This window comes from Chroicocephalus ridibundus, chromosome 3 (genome assembly GCF_963924245.1).
Source record: "Chroicocephalus ridibundus chromosome 3, bChrRid1.1, whole genome shotgun sequence".
Classification (NCBI taxonomy): domain Eukaryota; kingdom Metazoa; phylum Chordata; class Aves; order Charadriiformes; family Laridae; genus Chroicocephalus; species Chroicocephalus ridibundus.
In genome coordinates this window covers 27,693,555-27,720,116 of record NC_086286.1, presented here as the reverse complement: position 1 = coordinate 27,720,116, position 26,562 = coordinate 27,693,555, and the positions used below count along the sequence as shown (strand labels likewise).

At 39.7% G+C, this 26,562-nt stretch overlaps 1 protein-coding gene across 2 annotated transcripts in view; it reads left to right on the top strand.

Moving 5' to 3' along the window:
- The window catches only part of HHAT (hedgehog acyltransferase), a 158,292-nt gene that overhangs the window by 70,980 nt on the left and 60,750 nt on the right, over positions 1-26,562 (top strand). For both annotated transcript variants that reach the window (XM_063328532.1, XM_063328531.1), the window contains 2 exons: positions 4,391-4,592; positions 21,517-21,661. In XM_063328532.1, coding sequence (XP_063184602.1) covers positions 4,391-4,592; positions 21,517-21,661 — 347 coding nt within the window. The remainder of the gene's footprint in view (positions 1-4,390; positions 4,593-21,516; positions 21,662-26,562) is intronic.

Here is a 26,562-nt window from a genome sequence, read left to right as displayed (position 1 = left end):
TGTCATTTAGAGAGTTCTAGCCGGTCTAGGAATAGTTGGCAAAGCCTGCCCTGTGGCATTCACGAGTTCTTCTTTGACAGCCTGCCTGGAAATCCTCTCGGTTCTTTCACCTTCAAATTTCACCTTTGAAGTTTTGGCAGGGATTGACTTTTGATCCCCTAAGTTGATCTTTTATTTTTAAATACTCACCTAGCCCGCATTTTTTGATACTAAGCATCTTCCACAGGACTAATCTTCCTGTCTGTAATTTTTATGGATCTCAAGTGGGACCAGCATTACCCATCCCTCTAAAATAACCTGGAGGAACATGACCAATTACTATCCTCAAATCTACTTGCCTTAACATCCTTTTCTTTTTGTAAAATACTTCATTGCATTCCTTCATTTGTCTGTCTTTGGCTCATTGACCACCAAATAACTGTTGAGTTTTCTTTTTCTATGAGTATGTGAATTAAGATGAAGTTATTGCACGTTGGCACCACGTTTTTCAGCTAAATCTGCCTTCCTTGCACATCTACAGTAAATGTGTAATCTGCTTATGAGCTGTTAAGAAATTCTGCTACGAGGGTGTTCTTTTGAGTTGTGTTATTCTGCCAGGAGGAACCATGATTACTTTTATGTGCTAGTAGTCTCTGAACTGGGGGTTTTGAGCTTCTCCGTGGATTTTCTGTGATTAGAGATGGAAATAGTCTTAAAAACTGTGTGGAAGCTTAAAATGAGATATTTATGTAATGCTATTCTGCATATGGCGCAGCAGATCAACGTGCTCTACAGCAACCTCTCTGTTTGTGTAAACCCTGAGTTTACAATTGCAGGACAGAAGGACTGTAGGATGGATGGAAGCTAGTATTGGTAAGGAGGAAAAATTTGGGAAGCATGCAGATATATATATATATATAAGACATCAAATCGTAGTAGCCATTGCCCGTTAATCTCTCTCTCTCTCCCTTCTTCCCTCCTCATGGATTTTGTTAGTGAACAGGAGGACAGAAAAACTTCCCAGATGTACTGTAAGAGACTCCTTTTCTTCCCCATCCCGCCAGGGGGGAGTGAGTGAGGGGCTGTGTGGGGCTTAGCTGTTGGCTGGGTTTAAACCACAACAAATCCTTAGTTTCAAAGCATGTGTTGTGTCATAAATGATAATACAGAAGTAACATGTTTCTTCTGTCTTCTTGCTTAATACTATTCACTGGTTTATTCTTCCTCACACTATTGTAAACGTAGCTTTCTGTAGTCAAATGAGCATTTTCTGTGTGAACACATGGGGAACGTATTGAGAAATTAGATTCTAAACTACCATGATGCTCAAAAATAAGCAAAATGCATTTTTGTAACAACAAGGGCTCTTGCGGTCGTTCTTTCGCAAGACAATTTTGGCTGTATCAGAGAGCACAAAGTGGCTGTCAGGGAGCCAGGGGCTGGCCCTGGCTGCACGCTGCGTTGCCTATTGCTGGTACGCAGGCCTGACAACGTAAGAGCGTGAGCACAAGAACATGGCATGGACATGATGTGCGTGGGTGATGAGGTAGCAAAGATATTATTATTTTTTTTTCCTGATGTTTTCTGTGAAGTAATAATGGATTTTTCACAATTTTTTCTGCATAAAAAGCACAGGAACCATACATACTGCTCTTCATGCTGCTTGAGAGAAATGACTCAACATCCATCAGCCCTTTATACCTACTTTAAAATTGCCAGTGGGAATGCCCTGACAAGGGAAGGCAAGACCACAGGGGCTGAGGGGGGTTAGTGCCCTTGTGACAAAAAATGGCAGCCGCCACCGTTCTATTTCCTTATGGCAGCTAGCAGGGAAGGAGAGAGGCATTACTTTCTGCTTTGCATTTCTCTGCAGGCAAGGAAGCAGACTCTCTTCAGACAGGTCTTCGTAAAGTTAGCGCAAGCGAATTTTCAGTTGCACAATTGCTGTGGGCCTTACAAGGAGCTGAAACTTCACTAGCCTTGAAGATTCATCAGAATTATGAGTTATTGCTGCTCAATTACCTAGCTGCTGTTGTTGGACATCAAAAATCAGAAAATAGCCTATTTTTCTCTGCACAGTAATCTGAAAGACATTCAGACCAACTTAAACTGAGCTTCCACTGCAAATGCAGAAGCTGGTGCTGCCAGGCCGTCCCTGGCCGTGCCAGTGCCAGCAGAGGCTGCCTGTGAGGACAAGATGGCTGGTGCCTGCACAACAGCTCTGTCTCGGTGCAGGGAAAGGGCCTGTTTGGAAACCTGGAGCGACTTCTGCACTAAAAGCCACCTTTTGTGGCGTAGATTTAACCCAGGACCCTATGAGGTCAGCAGAATAGTTTCCTGAGGGCTTAGAGTAAGGTCTCCGTCACAGAGATGCGTCTCTTCGACGCTGTCTGGGTTACTTTTAAATGCTGTGTTTCAGTAAACATACGGCAGAGAGCAAGCTTTGCTGGGACAGGCAGTGTCCTGTGTCAGGTTCCTTGGGGTGAAGCTCTGCCAAAGGAGGTGGTGCTGTGCTCGCAGGGGCACCAAGGTTCTGCTCCTCAGGGCTGGGGTTTCTCTGCTGCGGAACGGGGCTGCCAGCCCTCCTCCAGCCAGCTTGCCGGGGGAACCACTAATGACCACGGGCCCTGCCTAAAAAATAGAACAGTCAGCCTTTAAAAAGGAGAGGGAAGGTGTTGGGAAGGTATGTCCTAAGAGAGAATGGACTGCGTTGGTCTTTTGTTTCTGTAGTCCTTTGCGTGGAAGGAGTTTGTCTGAAGCAGGGGGTCTGTGGCTCTGCTTTCTTCACCCTCCATGCCAGAGCCCTGCAGGGCATCCCCCTGGTTACAGACTGCTGAGTACCTCTCTGCTGTTAGACTAATTGATTGCGATTGCAACTGTCTATTATTGCCACCCTGTTTCTTTATATATGTGAAGAGAAAAGACTAGACCCGAGAAAAACATAGGAAGGGGAGAGAGAAGAAAAACACAACATAAATAAAAACTATTGATCTTAATTTCTAATTATTTTCTAAGTAAAAAGCACATTTATACTGAAAATCACTATAAATGTAGTCAGATGTTCCCTGTAGCAGGTTGAAGTAAAAAGTTGTATTGATGTTATGCTTAGAGAGAATTTGGTGTGTTTGACAGTTGTATTTTTAATGACTTCTGTGTTTACCTTTTCATTACTCTTATTGCTTTATTTTACACCGTTACTGTATTCTCTTACTTCCTAAGATTAGGAATAAAGCACTATGTGAATTTCCCCTTTAATTTTTTTAAGCTACTAATTATCTCTGAATATAAAAACAAATAACCAGAGATAAAAATTTTACTGCAAAAAATTTCCTCTAATTATCTTAGCAAGTAGGAATAGTCTCAAGTATGAGTAGAGTGCGTCATGCCGAAGGAATGACAGCTGAGGAGAACTGTCACCAGCAGTTCTCATATACCGTATCTCCTCGCCCCTACCGATGAGTTGGATGGTGACTCTGTTACCTGATGAGCTTCTTCGAAGTGTTGACAGAAATATGTGACTTTTTCAGATAAAGGCTGGCCAGTGGCCGGGCCTTACTTGGAAAATGCCAGGAGTGGATGTAGCTCTCTAGGCAGGAGGAAGTGGAGTGACCCAGAAAAGAGTGCCAGCTTTCAGAATCCCATTGCTTCTGGTATTTTTACAAACAAGCACTGCTTTCTGGACACTTATAAGCATCAATTAAAGACTAAGATTCTGACTCCTGGATTCAGTTTAAATACAGAATATAGTTGCATGCAGGGTGCTTCGTATAAGTTTTGGGGTTTTTTTGGTACATGTGCTCTGAAGGTCATTAGGCAGACATGATCCTGAGTGTATGGTAGGAGAACCAGATAGGAAATCTTTTCAGTTCATATAATATTTAATGAAAGATGTAAAAAGAAAGAAATAACAAGCTTTTAAAAGTGAAACATGTTTGCATGTGTCTACATTTCTGACAAGTGGAAAACATTCTGTGGGTTATGACTATATATGATATATATGACTTTATATAATGTTTTAAATTTTTTAAAGGGTCTTATTATTTAAATTCACGTGAAGAGGACATGTAATTTCTGTGTATGTAAGCTGTCTTACAACTACTGCAATTTAAAAAACCCGAACATTAGCATTTTGCAGTTTTGAGAATATTGTTTATGCTATACATTTGCCTAAAGCAGAGTTCCCGTGACCACAAAATTGTCTCTTTGCCAAATGTTATATGCACATATTTCATGAAGTGGTCTACAGCTTTGCAGAAACTAGGGCAAGCTCTGTAAATAGAGAATGTCAGGTAATTATTCAATTTATTTTTTTTTTATGTCACAAAATAACAGTTTTGTTCTGTAGTAGGTGTTTTTCTGAGATTTCTATGAAATCTCCAATAATGTTGCTTATCTGTCATTTCACCTACAGGTACATTTATGTTCCGATGGGAGGATCTCAGTCCAGTCTGCTGGGAACACTCTTTTCCACAGCCCTTACTTTTGCCTTTGTAAGCTACTGGCATGGAGGACAGAGTTATCTGTGGTACTGGGGTGCGCTTAATTGGCTTGGAGTAATTGTGGAAAATGGTGTCAAGAGGATACTTTCTATTTCACTTATTCAAGATTTAATTGTAAGTTGAATCTCTCTTCACTTCATGTTCTTGTTTCATGGCTCCATGCTCATCTGAAGTTTCCTGCTTACTAGTTTGGTTTAATCTAGATTGAAAGTCATGGATAACAGATAAAAGAGTTAGCATTCCCTTGCCCACCCTCCAGTATTTGAGATAAGCCACATAACCAGAATTTTGCAAAGTATCAGCAAAGCAAAACTGAAATATGCATGGTCTTAAAAGCTGCCTCTGCAGTCCTAGAGTAAGCAACTGCTTGTCACATTGTATATGGATGAACAGAAGCTAGTTTTAACATTTGTATTCTGATTTCGCTCAGGATGTCCTTAAAATATTCATCTTCACTAAAATGAGGAGTGTATATTTCTAACCATGTGTTTCCTGGACAAATGCGTGTGTAGCAGCTGCTTGCATCTGGGAACAAGCTTACACTGGGAAATCTCATGCCACTAAAGAGCCAAGTAAAGAAAATACTGTTTTGCTTTGAAGACCTCTGATATTTTCACTTTACTTATACTTTTGACCTACATGCTGTCATTTCCAAAGGACGAAATTATCTTTGACATGCAATCATATGCAAAAAGCCCTATTTTAATTTTGATTGTGATTTTAGTCTGCAGGTTTGCTCACTATGAAACCCTATAATTCCTATGTCTTGCTTCCTTAGTAGTGATAAGTGCGCAGAATTCCTGCTCCTATATAATGTGGTGGTGGTGGCTCGCTCTGCAGCCTGATGAAGTCCTGATGTTCACGTAATTATGCTTGTTCTCCATTCCACCCATTTCAGTTTTCACTGTTGTGGCATTCCATGTGTGGCAGCTGATACAGCTAAGTAATTTAGTAGCCAGTAACAGCCCGTGCTACCTTATATCATCCAACTGTCCATCACTGCAAATTCAGTGACAGTCTAGAAGCAGCTTTTTTCCTTCCTAGAGAATGAATTTATCAGATCCATTAATCCTCCCTCTGGGGTGAAACCGAGCTTCACCATCTGACCAGCTGCATACATTTTTCTCTGGACTGGAAGACAACATAGTTTTTTAGACATCCAGCTGTATGAGGAAATATAAGTGTAGGGGCTTTTTGTATTTGATGTTACTGTATTAGAAACTTTAAAAGAACTCTTAAGGAATTAAGTGCCTAAATACCATAGAAATTAGTGCCTAAATACCATAGAAATTATAAGGACGTGGCATTATGAGAGTGGGGCTATATGTGTTGGATTAATTTCTAACACATCGTTCTAATTATAGTTAAGCTATGCTGGCAGTAATGCTGGCTCTCTGACAATGAACCAATTGCATTTTACCCCATTCCTCCCCTTTGTTTTCATCCAGTGTTTTTAAAGGCCTGTCCAATGTCTTCCATGTCTCCCTTGTTTTGCATGTCTGTTTGGAAACAAGGCTGCAGACCTTCCTTAGAAGACACTTGCACATCTTTCCCTGAAATATATCTGAAGCCAGCATTTTTAATATGAATAGTTTTGGCATCTAAATTAGTGCATTGGGCAGATCTTGCTGCATTTGGTGGTGGCTGAGTCGTGCTTTGCCTTCTACCTCGAAGGTTTCTCTAGAACAACATGAGCGACAGTCTTTGCAAACTACCCCTCATTGCGCTCTCCTCACTTTTCTAACACGCTCCCATTTTCTTGAACGCTGAGACTGAGGAGCAGATGAGTAGTTGGACTTTGACCCTTCCTTATCAAGGGGTGGAGTGACACGACATTCTCTAAGTACCACATTTAAAATGAACTGCAAATTCCCTAATGGCTTGTATAAATTTCCTTTTTGTCCCTTGTAATCTGGCTTTTGGAAGCATTCCCATAATCCTGGCTCAGCGAGAGGTGTGCTGCAAGCCTAGTCACCGTGGCGTTGAGAACCTCGTTCTGGGGGATGGGTTTTTCACTTAAATTTCTTCTGTTGACAAGCTGAAATCCTTTGCATTCTTGTGCTTCACTCACTTGCTGTGTTGGCTCTTGAAGGCTATTTTTGAAAAGGAAAGTTTATTTTTGTCCCCAGAATAGCAGATGAGTTTCTGAAAAAATAAAAAGCACAGGTTTATGCTGCTGCTTTTTTTTTTTTTTTAAACCATTCTATTTACCAAGCCTCCTCATATATTGTTGCTAAAGTTGCGTTACATAATTTAGTTGAGCGGGAGGTGTTTAACTAATAAAATATATTTTAAAAAATATTGAAGAATAAATAGAATTTTAATTCTGCTCTGTTTTTAAAATTGAATTGATAACAAAGAATGACAAATACCAAATATTAGAATAAACAAATATCAAAACTATTTCCCTTTTATCCCCACTATATTGTCTCAATTCTCTTGCGAAAGAAACATTTAGAAATCTAAATAAAGCCCATTTGAGTCTTGTCCTTCACTGAATACCTGTACTGACAAAAAATATATATAAAAAGAATTGGACCCTATATTTATTCATGTTTTATGGTAGTTTAAATCTCAGCAGTTGAAACCTAGCACAATATGGGTAAATAACGCTTTTGTAGCAGTCTGACAGGTTTTAAATGTCATCTCAGGCATATTGAACTAGAATGAATAAAGAAGCATGGGAATTATTCATAAGAAGTTAAATCAGCATATATACCATTATTTACTGAAAACAGTAAACTTCCTGACCCGTAAAATTGGATCTGAAAATTTTCATTTGTACTGGTTGCATACCAGTGCCTGGCTTCCTGATTTCCTGATACTCCTTCTTATATATTGTTCAGCTTACACTGCTCTGAACTTTCATGTTTCAGTGAGTTGTGTTGTGAGAAGTTATCTAAGTATCTTTTTTTTCCCCTAGAGGTTACTTGTTACATATCAGTAAATTAGAGCTCAATTAAGTAATACTGTCTTTTCATTAAAACGGTGTATATGAAACAACAGTAAAGGCTATGCATCATAAGCTAGGGCAAATCGGTGAAGTTTGTATTAAACTGGAGAAGTTTCATTATATTTTTATCAGTTCGGGGTTTTTTTGTGGTTGGTTTTTTTTCTTTACTTTTTCAGGAGATATTTAGACCTGTACTAAGCAAAGTAGTGCTCTATTTCACTGATTCTATATTTATTTCTTACAGATGAACAGAGATTCCAGTAGTAATTTGTTTGAAACCAATGACAGAATTTGTATTGACTTTTTAATAAATAACGTCAGACTTCTGAAAGAAAATGCTAATGGCTATCATTCTTCCAATGATTTAAATTTATTTCCTTCTCCTTTTTCCTTAAGGGAAACAAGATATAGATCTAGACAAGAAATTAGGTCTTGGTATAAAAATAGATTTAGAATGATTTAAGCCTTAGAATAGGTGGCAACATCTTTACATCAATAGATTTTTACAAAAGAAATATTTGGAAATTATCCAAAAGAAGAGACGTAGCAAAGGAGGTAAAATTGGTAGATTGTTAAAATTAATGTTTCAATCTCAATTGAAACAGGAACATTTATCTTCTTAGTTCTTTCGTAAAGTGAAAACATGTCAGTCAGTCTAGTAAGAATTTTTTAAATAGAGACATAAAGATCTCTCTTCTAAAAATCATCTTATGATGAATTTCTAGTTTAAGATCTTATTTCTATCTTTATTCAGTAAGAAATGAAATACACCATAAACAATTCAATTTGAGAATCCAACTAATTTTAAGCGTGATTATTTGAAAGTAATTTGTACTATCCTTGCAAGTGTTTTTGTTTTTTTAAAGCATAAAATACTTTGATTTCAACATTTTCATTTATGGCTGTAATGAGGAGCACTAATTAAGTCCGTTTCAATACACTGTAATTGCCTTCCCACCCCCCTTTTACAAAAGGGGAAATATTTTGTATGATATCCGTGTTTTTCATTAGTGCGTTAGATTAGATTTGGTTAGTGTGCTAGATTTTTCCCCCCAGAAGAATGAACTCCATACATTTGTCTCTGTAGTTAAAATATCACTATTGTTTTGGGTACCAGAGACATGATCAATGACAATTGGCATCCTCAGCTTTGCACAGAACAGAATTTTAGATATCTTTCAAAAAGCTGGGTGTGGTAAGGGGGTTTTGTCCCTTTTTTTTCTCTGTTTGATTTGGTTTGCCCTGTTTCTTCTGCTAGGTACATTAAAATTTCTACAGTTATTCATAATAAGTTATGCATTATGCAATGATCCTGCAGACGGCTGGTGTGGAGGATGGAAAGTTACTGACTGATGGGCCTGACCTCTGGGCTGTGGTTCAACAGGGAATTAAGCTGATCTAACTGCGCTCTGCTATTGAAGAGGGAAAGGTTTGATTTCCCTTTCCTCCCTTCCTTGCAGTCTCACCACTTCCTCCTCTGCACGCCTTCCTGCAGGAATCTTTGCTGAGCTGACCTGGTGTTTTATCCTGGCAGAAAGCTTTACTTCCTCTGGTTATTTTATTGCTAGATGATTTGTCTCATGGAGAGGAACGTGAAAAGCACCCAAAGCAGTACAATGTAAGAGCCAAAAGCCAAGGAAAGGAAGAGGAAGAGGAGGAGCTCGACTACTTGGAATCTCCCCCTTGCAAATGTACATAGGCAGTACAGGGTAGTAGGCTGAGCCTCTGTATTCAAAGTCAGCGGGACAAAGAAACCAATTGGGTTCTGCTGTAGTAATTACTCAGCCCTATGTTAGGCCCCAAATTCAGCCTAGCTGAGATAAAGATTCCCGTGAATTTCACAACCATGTCCTGTATACATTGAGCAAACATATAACTATCTCCTTTAATGACAAAATTCCTTTTTGCAATTATAACTCATTTTAAACTACCGTGAGATAACTGTGAAGCTTCCTTCTGTAGCTGACTGAGGCAAGATCTGACCAAACACTAGGAACTTATTCAAGGGAAGTATGTTCGTTGACCACCTTGCAAGATTAGAGGTTTAATAAGATCTCTGTGATAAATAAAGACCCTTCTCAGCTGTTCTTCAGCACACATTAGGCTTTGATTTTTATTTTGCTTCATTTGGTGGAAAGAGTATTTATATCACTGGTTTACTAATGTTGAGCCTGTCTGGCCTTTCCTTTTTTAACAACGGTTTTGTGTAATTCATACATGCTTTTATTGCAACATGGTGATTCAATTATGTGGCAAGCATTCCCAATGGTACTTTCTTCATAAACTTTTTATGTGCTTCCTGTAGACTTCTGTTGGGCTTGTCTCTTCATTCTCTGAGAATCTGTAAGAATATAAGGTGGGGTAGTTGAACAAAGTCCCTTGATCAGATTCGTACTCTTCAGTGCAGCGTTGGGTTTTGAAATATAGGTATCACTCACAATGTCAAAACCCAGACCAGTGGTGCACCACACCCCCTGCCCTAACCTTGAGTTCAGCCATATCATTGTTCTAACCAGAAGTCTCTACTACCCAAAGTAGGTGTACTCTGACTCAAAATCAATGGAAACTCCTTTCTCTAGATGTGGATGTTAGCCGGGGCAGACTTGTGACAACTGGTCTTTGTGTTTGGTACCTAGAAATCGAGGTGCTCTTTTGTACTGAGCTGCTAAATGACCGTGAAAGGTGAATATGGGCTGGCTGATGCATCCTAGGTTTTTTCCACTGACTTTTAGCTTCGCCAACAATTCTGAGTCAAGTAATTCTTGCCTTTTTTCTGCTTTTGGTTGATTTTATTTTTTTCCCCTCTCTTCTCCACCCTCTTCTTGTAAGGGTTCATTTGTCTTCATGGAAGTGGATTCCAGAACATTTTGAGAACCCTTCTAAAAACGTGCACACACTTGCACTCTGACTCTGGTTTTCTTTACTGGGGGAACTTCTTGCCTCAGACTCGGTAACAAAGACTGAAAAATCCAGTAGGTGTTGTTTTGTGTGAGGGACAGGCATATGCAATAGGATACAGGCTTTTATATGGTGAATGACAAAAGTGGCTGCAGTAAGATTTCAGAGATAACATTCTGTCATTTCCTACATTTTGTGTACAAGCATCCTTTTTTTGTCAAATCTGTGCAAGAAATATTTTTGATGTCAGCAGTGAAGGAACTATCGTGATTTTCCATCTGTCTTTAACCAGATGATTGCTGCTCTGCTTCAGACTGCAATGCCAGCTGGGAAGCCCCTTGCTCAGTTGTCATAACAAAAAAATGTTTCTCCCACCTACCAGCATTATTTACTTCCCCTTCTGTTTTGGAGATACCAGGCAGTTTTCTGGTCCTCAGGACATAATACAGTTTGAAAAGCATGTAAATAATGATACGGGGTGTAAACAAGGCAGGGTGGTGCTGGTTCCATGCTTCTTTGTTACTGTTACGTGAATACAGCCTCCCTCTTTGTTCACCTCAAAAATTAGTCCAGACAATAGATGTCAGCAGTTACAGGAATACAAGTTAAAGTACCGTCGCGCTCATCTTTCTGCTGTGCCTTGAGCTACAGAAACTTGCAACAGGGAAAGTGAGGTCTGTATTTGCTGAGAGTGTTTATCAGATGTCTCCATGGGGATTATTACTGTGTATTATTTATTTGTTAACAGGTGCACAGTGGCAATGTGGGAGGGCCATAAGGGCAGGACCAAAATGCAGCACTAATGATGGGTGAAGTTAGATCCTTTCCCAATTGGATTACAATTTAAAAGGTAAAAAAGTTAAAATGTGGATGAGGGAACTGAGAGAACTGGAATGGGCAGAATGGGAACCAGAAGAGCAAAAATTAAGGATGTCAAGGACCTGGACACAAAGGAGAGTCCGTGTCTCTCTGGACCTGTCCTTGCTGAGGGCTGAGACGCATTTATAGGAGTATATACGCTGCCATTACTTGGTTAAATTCCCTGCTTTAAACATTGAACCGAAAAGAGGATGGTACATTTCAATGCTGTTCATTTTGCACTTTTCACAAGCTGCCACTTTTTTAAAAAAAATATGTTTGGGCAGGTTCTTTGAGGGCGAAGAGTAAGTGTAAGAGCAAGTATAGAAATTTACTTCTGTGTATGTCAAACTTTCACACATGCATCTCTAAGTGTAGTGCATACATAGGAGCTGGTAGGAGGCTTACTTCAAACAGAAGGCAGGGTTGGCTGTTTGCTGAGAGATGCTATAAATGTAGATCTTTTGGAAAATCTAAAAATGAACTGGTGCTAGTGCAAGACAGCGTTTTGTGGAGGGAATGTTTAGTAAGACATCAATAGAGAAGATGAGTATCTTCTCAAATACTATATATAGCATTTATTCCTAAATTCAGAAACAAGTTCTATTTGTGAAAATAGATCTTAACTGACAGCTGCTTGCTTTTAATTGTGTGGTCCTCTTTTTATAGGAGTGATGTAGGGAATTACATGTCATTTGCATCATCCTTCTCTTGGAAAAATGTTGTCAGTTCCCGCCTTCATGTGTGAACTTCCCAGGAGCTAATTTTTACCTTTGCTTTGGAAGGAAAGTATATACCTTGAAAAGAAACAGGAGCTGACCTCAGGCCACAGTTCAACTTGGGGAGAAGGGAGGGAACAACTACAAGCAAAATATAATGCCAGAAAAATAAAGCTGAGTAAAGGAGACTGGTTCTGGGTTAGGGCTAGATAAAGAACGGAGCAGACAGGAATGACTGCCATTGATTGCTGAAGGGTACAGTATATGTTGTTGGGAAATTAAATTTATTCTTCCATTTGGTGTGGCAGTTGTTGATGCATGAGATCTGGTAGCACATCTCATTCACTTTCCGTTTGCAGACCTGTTCCTTATCTTGTTACTGTTATAGCTCTGGGGATTCCACGATTTCTTTTGGATTATTTTATAAATGGATATTTAGCATGTGTGTTCAATCAGAATTCTTTATTTTTGTTGTGCTTCTGTTCTGTGGTACAGTCTCTGCTCTTTTCCTATTCAACATCTGTCCCTCTGCTTCAGAGTGCAGGAGTAGGTTTCATATTGACATGTCAGCCTCTCATCGGCTGCCTCTCCCTTGCTCCTGCTGCTCTTCAAGCTTAACTTCTACCAACGTCAATGAACACATGTAGTCCCACCCTTCGTTTCTGCAGTCTCCCAAACACACTTTTGTCACTACTACCCATTGACAATGTGTATTAATGAACATTTTTAGAAGTTGCCCCACAGCTTGGACCCAGCCCGTCTTCATTTCTACTGCTCACTTTAAAAATTAAATAAATTGACATTCTGTTTAGCAGAGCTTTGTCACAATTTTCAGCCTTTCCTCCATTCCATCTGCTCCCCCAGCTGCTCTGTCACACCCTGCCCTCCATTTTCAGTGCGCCTAACTGCAGACAGATAAAATAGCCAGTAACTGTTAGTCAGGATGTGTCCCTTCCCTTCCCACCATCCCATCTGCTCCTCGCTCTCTTTCAGCTTTTCACCCGTGCTCTTGTTTTTATGCTGGCCCGTTATTTTTGGCAAATGGCTGCATTGCGGATGACCCAGATTCAAGGGAAGCATTGAGGTGTTCACTCTTGTGGTAATGGAGTGATTACCGGGGTTCAGGGGTAGACATTGAAGACTTGGCCGGTCATTTATCTAAGAACGTTTTCTAAAAGAAAGCACTTAGAAGCGTGTTTAAGGTTGACTGGGTGGTCTCTATTTGCTTCTGTAGAGAAGTAAACAATTTCGGGCCTTACTCTTCAGTTGTGATGCAATATGGATGAAAACTGAAGTTCAGATCCTTAAATTGCGCTGGTAAAAGGAACCACAGCAAGCGATTTGAGGTTTTTTCCAAGCATTTTCCTGATATGCATAATGGCACCACCTGTGCCGCTCCTGTACTACAGCAACTTTACCCACAAACATTTTATCTGTCAGTCCCCTCCCCCCCAAAAATCCTTGTAAACCCTATGTAACAGACCATTGCAAAGAATATTTCTTTCAGTTTTTGTGACATGAAGATGAGTCAACGTTGCATTAGCTTTTAAGCATTGTTTCTCTAGTAAAACCCTGCAAGAAATTGAAAGCATGGAGCTTTAATAACCGAAGGAAGCACACTTAATCCCGTCTCATACACTAGGAGAGGCAGTCAAAGATAATGCAGGAGTAGGTGTTATATTCGTGGTAGTTAATTTGCTTGATTTCGTCAACACAACAAATAGGTCAGTTTGTGTATCTTATTTTAAAATTATTATGAATAAGTTGGCTGATAGGTCTAAGTGGGTGAGGATGAAATCTGTAGAACAGATAGTAATTAAATATTATACGTTGAAAAAGGCAACTCTTCTAAAAATTGTACATTTTTGACCCCTTAAAAATGAAAGGCAGATGAAAATAGAATAATGTAATCTGTAGTGTTGCAGTTTGTAGTACCAAGTACATGTTTCATGTCACTCTGGCCATAGTATTTGACAGTCTTATTCCACAGTGCATATGTTCCCATAAGAAATATTCAACTGCTTCTCCAGTTTTACCATACGCTCTTATTTTGCCATGTGCTTGCATTATCAATTCTCTGGAAGGGTATTTCAAAAAAGAAATAAATGTTGTGAATCTCTTTTTTAGTCCATGCAGATGGACTCTTGTTTAAATTGCAGCAAATTTAATTTCCTTACATGGGACTTATTAAAGTATTTTTAGTATAAGCAAGCTTGATAACATCACTGACTTCATGTAGAAGTTTTCTTTAATCTGTCCCAGAATGGCTATATAAATGATACGTGTTGCGAATGCAGCACGCATAGATAATGTCCATCTCATGAGCACGTGCCAAAAAGTTACCAGCTAATGTCTGTCAGGGGAGGCTTTTTGCCACATGTTGCCCTGTCATGAGGCTAGGTTTGTAGTGTGGTGAAAGACACGTACCCCAGTTCCTGAGCATGATGCATGTGACCTGCTCCCAGAACAAGCTACTGAGAGTGGATTCAGGAGCCCTCTGAATAATGAGCATTTGGGACATGCCAAGTCACCATGAGGCCACCACTGTTTTGAGAAAAAGTTTAAGAATGGTTGCTGTAGAAAGATGTAGGATTGGGTCCCTGATAAAATACCGGGGAATATATTTGTGTAGAAGAAGAATTCAGCATGATATTTTGTATAGGGCTGCCTAGTTTTGACTGCTGTACAGCATTCAGTCTTGGGTGGATGACTTATTCTGGTCAATATTCTCTAAAGTATTTTCTCTGCTGGCTATCTAGAAGATGTAATGCATTTAGGAAAAACACTCCTGGACCCTCAATTTTATCTCTCCATGCCATTTAGTAATGTTGTTGTACAAAGTCCTGTAAATCAGTGGAAATGCAAATTTATTTTTGATTAGGTCTAATTCACCTTAGAGAGAAGTTCTTTTAAATGATGCTCTGCTGTCTGAAGCCACTTCTTCTGCCATGTTTCTTTGTTTCGCACTCACAGTGGTGTAAGTACCTTGCAAAGCAAATGAAATGAGTATTTTCTTTCACATCCTCTCTGACTTCAAAATTCCACCATGTCCTTTAACTTGACTCTTAATTCTAACCTAAATGATCTATTCTTCTCCTTCATAATCTATCTTTCTCAAGAAACAACCATTATACAAGCTTCCTATTTCTGACTTGTTTCACTTAGAGGCTAAGTATGACATGCTTGTGTAACTGGAAATGGATTTAGGAATGGGAATGTTTGGACTGTGTAAATCCTCCATGACTGGAGGATCGTGATGGAAGGCTATAGGCTGTTACATAGAGACAGGCAGGGAAGATGAGGCGGAGTCACTCTCTATGTTAAGGAGAACCTTGAATGTATAGAAGTCAACTACGACGATTGTGGAAGCTGTATCGAATGCCTCTGGGTCAAGATCAGAGGGGTTGTCTCCAAGTGGGACCTTACAGTAGGTATCTGCTGCTGACCTTCAAACCAAGATGATAAGGCCAAGGAAGCAATATTTGAGTAACTTAAGCAAGCTTCGAGTCACCAGAACCTGTTTTTTGTGGGTGTCTTCAACTACCCAGACATTTGTTGGAAGAACAATACAGCAGCTCACATGTCATCTATCAAGTTCATAGAATGCGTAGAGGACTGCTTCCTCATACAAATGTTAGATGTGCCAAACAGGAATGAGGCACTGCTGGACATGCTACTCACAAACCAAGAAAATTAGCTTTGTAATATCTGCCTTGTCTGCAGTGATAACAATATTGTGGAGTTTGGGATCCTGCTGAGCACACTGAAGGTTAATACTAAGACAAAGGTTTTAGATTTTAGAAGAGCGAACTTCAGCTTGCTCAGAGCTCAGTTGGGAAGGATTTCGTGGGAAGCTTCCATGGATGATAAAGGAGCTAGTGGGTGCTGGGAGTTTTTCAAGAACGCTCTACTGGAAGCACAAAAACAGTTCATCCCCTTTAAAGGTAAGGGAAGTAGGCAGAGCAAGAGACCCCCTTGGCTTAACTGCAAGCTTCTGAGTCTGCTCAAAATGAAGAGAAGCATACCAGAGATGGAAAAGCAGATGAATGCCCATTGAGAACTACAGGGACATTGCCAGGACACGCAGAGATGCAGTTAGAAAAGCAAAAGTTCAGCTCGAATTGAAATTGGCCAGAGATGTCAAAAAACTACAAGAAAGGGTTCTTCAGGTATGTAAACAACAAGCAGAAACAGAAGGAAAATATTGGCCTGCTGTTAAACAGGTGAGGTGAATTACTCACCAACAACACTGAAAAGGCATAAACTCTCTACACTTTCTTCACATTTGTCTTTACCAGCACTGTTGGCCTCCAGGCCTTGGGAACAAAAATCCAGGTTGATGCAAACACAGACCCACTGTCAGTGAAGGAGGAGTTGGTATGCGAACTATTACAGAATCTTGACACCGACAAATCGATGGGCCCTGACATTATCCACCTGAGGGTGTTAAGAGAGCTGGCTGACATATTTGCGAGGCTGCTGTCCATAATCTCTGAGAAGTTGTGGAGATTGGGGGATGTCCCAGAAGTCTGGAAGAAGGCTAACGTCACCCTCATCAACAAGAAGGGCTTAAAGAAAGATCCAGGAAATTACAGGCCCATCAGTCATACTTCAGTCCCTGGGAAAGTTATGGAATGAATCCTCCTGGCGGCTATCACAAGTCAAATGAAGCACGTGATTGGGAAAAGCCAGCACGCACTCACCAAGGGCAAATAACACTTGACAAACCTGATCGCCCTCTATGACAAAGTAACTTGCTCTGTTGATGTGGGGTGAACAATGGACGTTGTCTACCTGGATTTCATCAAGGCTTTTGATACCATTCCCCACAGCCACCTCCTAGAGAAACTGATGTGTTACAATCTAGACAAGCGGTCTGTGCGGTGGGTGGGGAACTGGCTGACAGGCCACACCCAGAGGGTGGTGCTAAATTGCCGCTTTTCAAACTGGCAAGCTGTCACAAGTGGGGTCCCCAGGGGTCGATACTGGGCTCAATGCTGTTTAATATCTTCATAAGTGATCTGGATGATGGGATCAAGTGTACCCTGATGAAGTTTGCTGAGTGGGGTAGTGGACACTTTGGAAGGGAGAGCCACCCTGCAGGAAGACCTGGGTAGGTTGGAAGAGTGGGCTAACAAGAACCTTATCAAGTTCAACAAGGACAAGTGTAAGGTCTTGCACCTGGGAAAACGTAATCCAGGAGTGCAGCACAGACTGGGATCTACCTGGCTGGGGAACAGCTCTGTGGAAAGGGACCTGGGGGTCCTGGTGGACAACAAGCTCAGTATGGGTGAACAGTGTGCTGCTGCAGCAAAGAAAGCCAGCACAATGCTGGGCTGCATCAACAGGGGCATCACCAGCAGAGATAAAGAAGTCATTATCCCACTATACTCAGCCCTTGTCAGGCCACATCTGGAATACCGCGTACAGTGTTGGTCCCCACTATACAAAGAAGATGTGGACAGGCTGGAGAGGGTCTAGAGAAGGGCCACAATGATCAAAGGACTGGGAAGCCTGCCCTATAAGGATAGGCTGAGAGAATTGGGTTTGTTCAGCCTTGAGAACATCTTATCACTATGTTCCAGTATTTAAAGGGTCTCTACAAAGAAGACGGAGACTCCCTTTTTACAAGGAGTCACATGGAAAAGACAAGAGCTAATGGGTACAAGTTACCCCTGGAGAAATTCGATTGGACACAAAAGGAAAATTTTTCACAATAAGAACAATCAACCACTGGAATAATCTCCCCAGGGAAGTGTTGGGTTCCCCAGAACTGGACGCTTTTAAGATCTGGCTGGACGGGGTGCTGGGCCCATCTTGTTTAGACCATGCTTTTGCCAAGAAAGGTTGGACCATATGATCCTTGAGGTCCATTCCAGCCTGGTATTCTATGATTCTTTTCATGCCTGTCTTCTTCCACCCCTCTCAAAAACATATAGATTTTCACTTTTCAAGGTATTGCACTACATGATAGTATCATTTGTTTTTGTAAGATGACTGTGAAGGCCCAGTTGAGAGAGATGTGATGGTAGACAATTTTGCTAGACCCAACAATGTGCAGGGAGAGGTTTTTCCCAGCATCTGGCAAAAATGTCTGAGGCTGATTTTCATTTACAGTAGGAATTGAATTGGGATAGTAACCCAAACTCCATTCAGTTCCAGGAAAGGTGGCCTGAGTCAGCCTTTTAAAGTCATCTCCTGTGTCATGCCGCATGCCTTTGGACTGGGTATCTTGACAATATGTCTCTTTTTTTTGTGTAGTTTAAATGCTACAGCCCATTCATTTCACAGTGTGTGAGGAGATGGGGTGATTAGTAAAAGTAAAGTATGATAAAGTATTGATGCAAGATTACAAGCATCAAGGAAGGATGCAAATATAAGGGGTTCAGCCAGCCAGCCACGGCTTCGTTGTCATTTTAACACTACGTGCTCTTTTGCCACTCTGTCTTCTGGCCATATTTGCAACAAGAAAAGAGGAGAGAGAAAGAGACAGCAATAAAATCCACAGAAACACCACAAATCCATTGCAGCTGCTTGTATTGTTGCAATGGAACATGTTGTTAAAAGTGTTAAATAGCATAATGAAGAGTTGTGGGTGTGGAGGGTTTTTTTAATTTTGTCTGCTGATGAAAACAACTTGCTGTATATTCAGAAAAATTCACATGCTGGTAGATATTTAAATCACAAATGTTATTATGGATTATCTAGACCAGCCTCGTTCCTTTTTCATGGATAAATTAATGCTTCCAGCATATTAATTTGAGCACAATAGCTGCTCAGGTACTTTCATGGTTAGCTTTTTCTAGATGACATGAGATGTTTAAAGAAGGTTTTCTTTTTTTACCTTCGTTGCAGCTGGGTAAAAGCTGCATTGACATTGAAGACTCTCAGGAAAATGTGTACTGCTTTTTGGATCAATGCCTAGCAAAGTTAATGGAAATTAGCTATAGCAAAACCCAGAAAGAGTTCAGTGTTTGTCTAAACTGTTTCTGTCTTAAACTACTCCTTTATACCTTATAAATGACCAAAGGCTTTTATGGTCTGCACTACAGTTAACTTGTATTGTTTAACATATAGCGCTTTTGTAGAGGGTGATGCATTATATGTGACAGTTTTATTTATTTTTTAGTAACTATATTCATTGTTTTTTAAGAAAGTGGCAGAGCTTTTTTAGCTATTCATATTGTTTGTCTTAGTTGGACTGCTTTCGGTTGTAAAACAGGCAGACCTCACAAACTTACCAGGTCTGCTCAGTGCTTTGGTGGACAATGCAGTCCAACACCAGCTGTCTGATGGGTTGTCCGTCTCTAACTGTTTTACAGATTTACCAGAAGATTCTTTTTTTCCCCCTTTCCTAATTAAAACCATTTCTCTCTACAATTGATGAATAAGTTTGATAGACAAAGGGAGAGTGTAAGGTACATCTGATGATAGACCATGCTGTATAGATAAGCTACAGCTCAATCAGAATTAATCAGCATGGTGTAAGAAGTGTGAACTGAAGGAGAATGTTTTGGAAGTCCTTGGGCAGCTTTGGAGATGCAAAGTACTAGAAAAGGAAAGAGTTGTTTCAGTAAGTAACTGTTGGTGCCTGTGAATATTTATATAATTATCTTATATTCCCTACCCTTCTCCTATGATGCCCTAATTTTCATCCAGAGTTTTCAGAGAAAAATCTCAGTCTCTGTTCTCATACGTGAATGCTTTTCATAGTGTTGTATGGAAGGTTGACTATTGCTGTATTGCGCATGCAGCCTTATACAGCTTATCTAGCCCCATTTTTGTGCTGACTCAGACTGACTCATACACTAGATATAGCTCTGACTGGGGCTAACATTCAATTTACCAGGGATATACTTTGCAGTCATGTGTTAAAATTGTGTTTTTATGCTTGTAGCTGTGATACATTTGAAGACTTGTCACTTTATAATCTAGTAGTTGAAACACTTGTTTTGATGCTTACAAAACTAGCAATTTAATTGTCTAGGAATGTATTTTTAGGTCTGCTTTGAGCATGCGTTTATGTTGTTTCAGGTATCTGAGCATGAATTCCGGTCTGGTTGCAGATATTAAAGATTAATTACTGCTCTTTATTTTTTGATGCTGCAGTCACAAGACTTTGTTTTCTGCAACATCAACGTTTATGATGTGAAGGCTGAGCAGCTCCAGATATTTTCCTTAGTTCCCAAGCCCTGGCAAATGCTCATCACTTCATACAAAGCATTCAGTCTTTTGCAGCTTCAGGCACTATGTAAAGAGGCTTTCAGCCTGGGGCCATGATGAACAAGATATTTTTCTTACGCAGTAATGAGACAATGGTTCCTTGTGATGTGCTATAATGCTCTTCAAAATTTGTTCTAACAGCTGAACGTTGGAGGAAGCAAAACGTTTCTCATCCTTCTTTAACCATCTTCTTGCAGTCTACGTGCTGCACTCACACCTCAGGTGATAATGCAAAATATAGATTCAGAAAAATATAAACTAGTATATGATGAAGAGAGACCTACTTTATTTGTATCATTAGAACAGCAGTACCAAAAACTTTATAACAGATGTTTACACTTCTTGAACAGGAGCAGTAATATTTGCACTGAAAAAAAATTTGGGGATTGCATGTGTATTTAAATCTTTTTTTTAATATGGAAGTATCTGTTTATTAATACTCGTTGTGATAACCAGTTCTGATCTTACTCTAGAATCTTTCAGTGAAGTCTTATTAATGAACCAAAGCATGAGTGGCTTCTGAAGTTGTTTGATGCTGTTTGTTTTATACTGAGGTGGCTTTACTCCATATGGGAACCTATTGGATAGTATTATCCATCCCAGCATGTTGTTACTGTTTGTTTCCATCAGCAAAAATTCATCAAGGAGTACATTTAATAAGAAAAGAGTTAAGACATAGAATGTATAGAACTGTGTCCAGTTTTGGGCCCCTCGCTAGAAGACAGATATGGACATGCTGGAGTGAGTCCAGCAAAGGGCCACAAAGATGGTAAAGGGACTGGAGGATCTGCCATAAGAGGAGAGGCTGAGAGAGCTGGCACTGTTCAGTACAGAGAAGACAAGGCTCAGGGGGAATATTGTCCATGTGTATAAATACCTAATTGTAGAGGGGAAGAAGACAAAGCCAGACTCTTCTCAGCGCTACTTAGTGACAGGACAAAAGGCAGTCAGTTTGCTGAAATACAAGACATTCCATTTAAACATAAGAAAATCTTTTTTACTGTGAGGGTAGTCAAACACCGGCACAGGTTGCCCAGTGAGGTTTTGCAGTCTCTGTCGTCAGAGGTATTCAAAACCCTACTGGACGCAGTCTTGAGCAGCCTGCTGTAGCTGAGCCTGCTTTGCTGACCTTTCTAGGTCACTTCCAGAGGTCCCTTCCAACCTCAGCTATGATTCAACACCACTTTTTATTGTGAAGTTTTACCCAAACTTAAATGGCATCAGTGGGAGTTCTGCTAGATATTTTAAAAGCTTTGGGATCTATTCCGTAAGGATTTGAACTTCTGTATAAAAGTTGTTTGTCATAACTACAATGTCTTTTTCTAACGTTGCGTGAAAAACTGTAGGGGTTTTTAACTTCATCTGCACCTTTTGTTTTGCCCCTTAGGAAAGTTTCTTCTCGCCAAGAATTCGTCGTCGACTTCATGCTGTCCTAGCATCTGTTAGCACTTCAATGTTGATTTTATCAAATCTAATATTTCTTGGAGGAAATCATGTTGGAAAAATCTACTGGAACAGGATCTTTATTGAAGGCAAGTTTATTTTTATGTGCTTTTTAGGTAACAGAACTTTCCAAATATTACCTTGGGTGGGCTAAGCCAGGTTCTTTTCTCAGTGCACTAACTGGGAGAAACTTCTTTTCTGTTCTGTTCAAAACTGTCAAAAATCTGTCTGACAAAATCTAAATAACTATGCAGGCTGTGTGACTACAAAGAAACATTGCTTTTCTTCCATCAAATCTAGAAAGAGAATTATCCGGCTGTTCTGTCAGTGAAATCACTGAAGATCAAATAATAAATGTGTGACAAGTTAGCCAGGCTGGATTTTTTTTTTCTGCTCTGCATTTCAGGTGCATCAGTAAGGACAGGCATACTAAAGCCAACCCTATAGATTCTATGGAAGGTTAGTGAATGAGATCTGCATAATACAGCATAATTGAGCAGTTAAGGTTTTTTTGTAGTGGATCTGTTGTCAGCGTAGAGACCTTCTGACTATTGAGGACAGAGTTTGAGGACAGGGGAACTTGGGTGACAGGATCAGCCTGTGATGTTGCTAAATAAGCAGTATGCAGCATTGTGCTGTGAGCTGACTTGGGAGACAAATCCAGCTTTAATTGTTTTTTTGCCGGAGTTCAACGTAAGTGAGACCAGTTTTCTTCTCAGGTTCTTATTGCTGCCAGAGCCCCACATTGTCAAATAAAGGTCTTGTAGAGGAATATTTCTTCATCATGAGGGAAGCACTAATAGGCTTCTGTGCCTAGAAGCGCTCTCCTACAAAGACCACCACTGTCTGTTGCTCCTTCTTGCAATGTTGTCTCCTCTTGTTCCTTGCAATGGTTTAGAGGTCAGCTCTGGAGTTCCAAGGTCCTACTTAAGCATCCCAAAATAATGAAACTATTAAAAAGTAAGTTATGTACATAAAATTAACAATTCCTCTTCTGAACTCAATCAAAAAACATTCAAACAACCCTAAGAAAAGTACATTTTTAGCATAAAATATAGTGAACCTTTTTGTTAATACTAAGCAGGGAAAATGGGGTGAATTGCTTGCTTATGTTTGGTTTTTACTTTTGAAACATAAAAGATTTGTTTTCTGTTTTCTTAAAAGGGTTTCATTTTCTCTTAAATTATTTCCTCCCAGTTATTTGGCTAATAGTTTCAGTAGAAAAAAATAGCTGTGAGAGTAAGTTTGGAAGTAAGGTTAGACATCACTCATCACTCTTATCTGTTTTTTAAAAAAAAAGCACCGGTGAAATTTTTCAGTTCAGGTTTGTAACTTGGCATTTCACAGTTTGTAAATATAATTGGTATTTGTAGATCACTAACAAAATTAGTCAAGAACATATATGTTAAACTCAAGCAATAAAATGCATCTCAGAGCAGAAATCAGATCTCCAGGTTTAGGTGCAACTTCAGGTGTTGTGCATGGCATATCCAGGTCTGGCAAGTAAACGAACCTCAGAATATCAGTATTTTAAAACCCTAAACACCCAGTGTATAGCATTTTGTAGTCAGGAATTTTGAGTTCTATTTTATAATATCTAAAAACAGTGCTTGGAGAGCAGCTTTCCATTAGCATGTGTGTGACAGTGATGCAAATTTAAGATGAGTAACTCTTAAAAGAAAGTTTCACTGAAGCTGAAGATGTATAAAATGCACTTCTAGTTTTGCCCTTTGGTTATTGAGGAGGATCTACTGTGTTCTTTTGCAAAGACTAAGTATTATCAAAAATCTATACAGCTGTCTAAGAGTGGGGTGGAGAGGACATGAGCATGAAAGCAATTAAACCCCAGAACAGCATAGTCAATGCAAGGAGGACCACGCAAGTGAGCTACCTTTGTTCCCAAAGCTTTGTGGATTGCTTCTAGGAACAAGATTTAGATGAGGTTGTTTCTCACATGCGGCAAGCTTTGGATGCTGCAACGCCCCTTGCCATGCCATAGTTATCCCTTCTCTTTTCCCAGAATTCTGCCTTGACTGATACTTGGACTGCTTTGCAACATCTTGGCAGTGCTTTCCACAGCTCACATACCACTGACAAAGAAAGTTTTTCTTTGAGCATGCCAGGTAGCAGTATTTTTTAGCATTTGCTTTCCTTTTGTGAAAAATAAATTAAATTTACCTGGATTCAAAATTAATTTCTGTACATCATTAAAATCGCTATTGCCAGAATTGCAAGAGCAGAAGTGTGTGTGTCTTACATGTATGAGTATTTGTTCTTAAATTTGTTCTCAAACTGTTCGGACCAGCCTTAGTGCTTGTTTCTAAAACTTAACTTGGCCCCATAAGTTATTTACCAGGAAAAATGTTCCTGCAACAAGTGTTTGCTTTGACTTTTTTTAGTAAGACTTTTCTCATAAGAGACAATGTCATTCTAATAAGAAAGCAGGAGAAATGTCTTCTATATAACAAACTGGTTTTAATCCTGCATTCAGAGTAATTAATTAATACTTCACTTTAAAATGAGAGGCTCCAACAAGGGGGGTTCTTTTTGGAAGGGCCATCTCTTGGGACCAGCTCTGTGCAGTGCTTTTGTTTAGAAGGCTGAATTATCTTAGCAAGCAAGGACAAATGCAGTAAGCTGGGAGGGGACACAAGTATATTGGGTGACAAAGGTATGAAATGCTTCCTGCACTTCCTCTGGTTTTCAAGGAAGAGAGCCCAGATCAATGAGGAAAGTGCACGGTGCATGTCAGGTGTATTTTACTTTGAATAGCTGTCTGAAAACTGGACAGCCGTCATTTAACTTAACTGTAAACCAGTACTTTAACCATCCAGTCTACCTTGCCAAATTGTGAGAACTGCCTCTCTTTAGGGCAGTTCATCCCACGTACATCTATTTTAGCATGGGATGAGATGCATTGTCACTCTTCACTGACTTCAGAGGCATTTTGTACAGGCTAGTTTAGATTGAATTGGATGTCCAACCTTTGAGAAGGTGTCCTTTAGTACATGTCCAGCCAAGAGTGAATTTCACCCTTGGTTAGAAATGATTTACCACAGGAATACAGAACAGCTGGCTGGGCGGAATTCCTGCAGTGAAGGGTACCTGACTGTTCTACCAGATCGCAAACTTTGTGCATCAACAGCATCATACCACTTACAACAAAAATAGACCTTATGCCAAGGTGCATTGACAGCAGTGTAAAATGCATAAAATGACCTCTTCTCATACATGATGTTCTGAAGGTTAAAGTGAAAATATGTCCAGTTTTGGTTACAGCAGCTCAAAAAAATAATAATCATCTGACAATTAGGGAGAGGGAAATACAGCAAGATGATTTGAAGCTTAGGAGCCATGACCCTGAAATAAATGGGATTGTTTTGTTTTGAGAGGAAAGTATTGAGGGGAGAAATAGGTACATAGAAGTTTCTGCAAAGAAAAATGTTAACAAGCTATTCTGTATCACCAGTGAGGTCAGGAGAAGAAAAAACCTGTAAAATGTAGCAAGGAAGCTTTGGTTGAGGTAGGAGAAACTTTCAAACTGTAAGGCATGGAGAGTATTGAAACACATTACCTAGGTAAGCTTTTGGTTTGCCAGCTTTGGAGGACAGTCTCCAGGTAGACAAAAATCTGTCTAGCGATGTAGAAAGTACTGATATCATCATGATATAGGAGGAACCTCTGAATGGCCTCCAGACCCATTCCAAGTCCTGTTTTCTCTTGATGGTTCATCAGCAGATACAGCTGTTTACATGGAAGAGAAATCTATGTACAGCACAGCAGGATTGTCATTTGGATTTATGTATTTCTTCAGTAAGTTAAAGACCACAGTAAGGTACAAAAACGCAGTTTCAGTAGTTTTATGGCAATTTCTTTTTGAAGGTTGATGGTCTGATGGGGGGAAAAAAGCCCATAGTGCTGTGGTTGAGGTGCAGCTTAGTGGAAGTCGTGGTGCAACTTTAAACTACCGACAAATACTCTTATGGAAAAGTCTGAAATTATTTGCGGTTTCTTTTGTTCTAGCATTTAGGGTGAAATGCATAGTGTCGTATATGAATATTTCATTAGATAAATTTCTGAGAGCATTTAAAACCAATTGTAATACGCAAAACTAAAGCTGATTTCTCAGTGTCTAATATTTGTTCATTAATTGAAGATGGTGAAGCCTTTATTTTGCCTCCAGTTTTCCCTTTCAGCTTGCTTTGAAGCAAAAGCAGGTTTATGCTGATCAGAATTCAGTTATTTGATTAATTTACAGGGATAAGAAAATATTTTCTCATCACTACTACCTGGCCTACTTTATGGAGGCAGAAAGCCTTAGGACTTCTTCCCACCTGTGCAACACTATCTCCGATTGTGTTTCACAGGACATCTTAGACATTGATTTGCAAGCCGGAATTTCCATGATACAAGATTCAAAGGCTTGAGTGAACCAAAGAGTTTGGTGTAACACGCATAAATGTGGAATTTTTGGCTTCCTTCGTCAGAAACAGTAGACCATTATTTTATGATATTAAATTTAAATGATGCAGTATTGAAGATTATTCTCAGAATTTATATTTGTTTTGTTTTATGTAAATCACATAGTGAATGAGTTGAGAATTGAAAGGGTATCAGGATCCTTCGAGGCATCATCCTGGACTGCTGTTATCTCTAAGTTTTGCCCTTGATTTTGAAGACAGTGAAATTAGGTCCTTTTTCTACAAAAAATTTACTTGTATATTAGTGGTTGAGGTGCCTTTCGATGTTCAACAACTAAATCATTTAAAAACCACAACTTATTCTGTAGCTCCACTGCTGTGTGAGATGTCGATAACAAAAAAAGATGAGAGATTCCTGTACCAGGTGTTGTATGCTCTTGTCTCTCTCATGTAAGAGCACGTCTACCTATTAGATATGTTGCTGATCATATGCCTCATTTGCTGCAATAATGAGTGTAGGAAAAACATCTCGGGATGATCAGCAGTTCATATGACAGCATCTTTCCCTT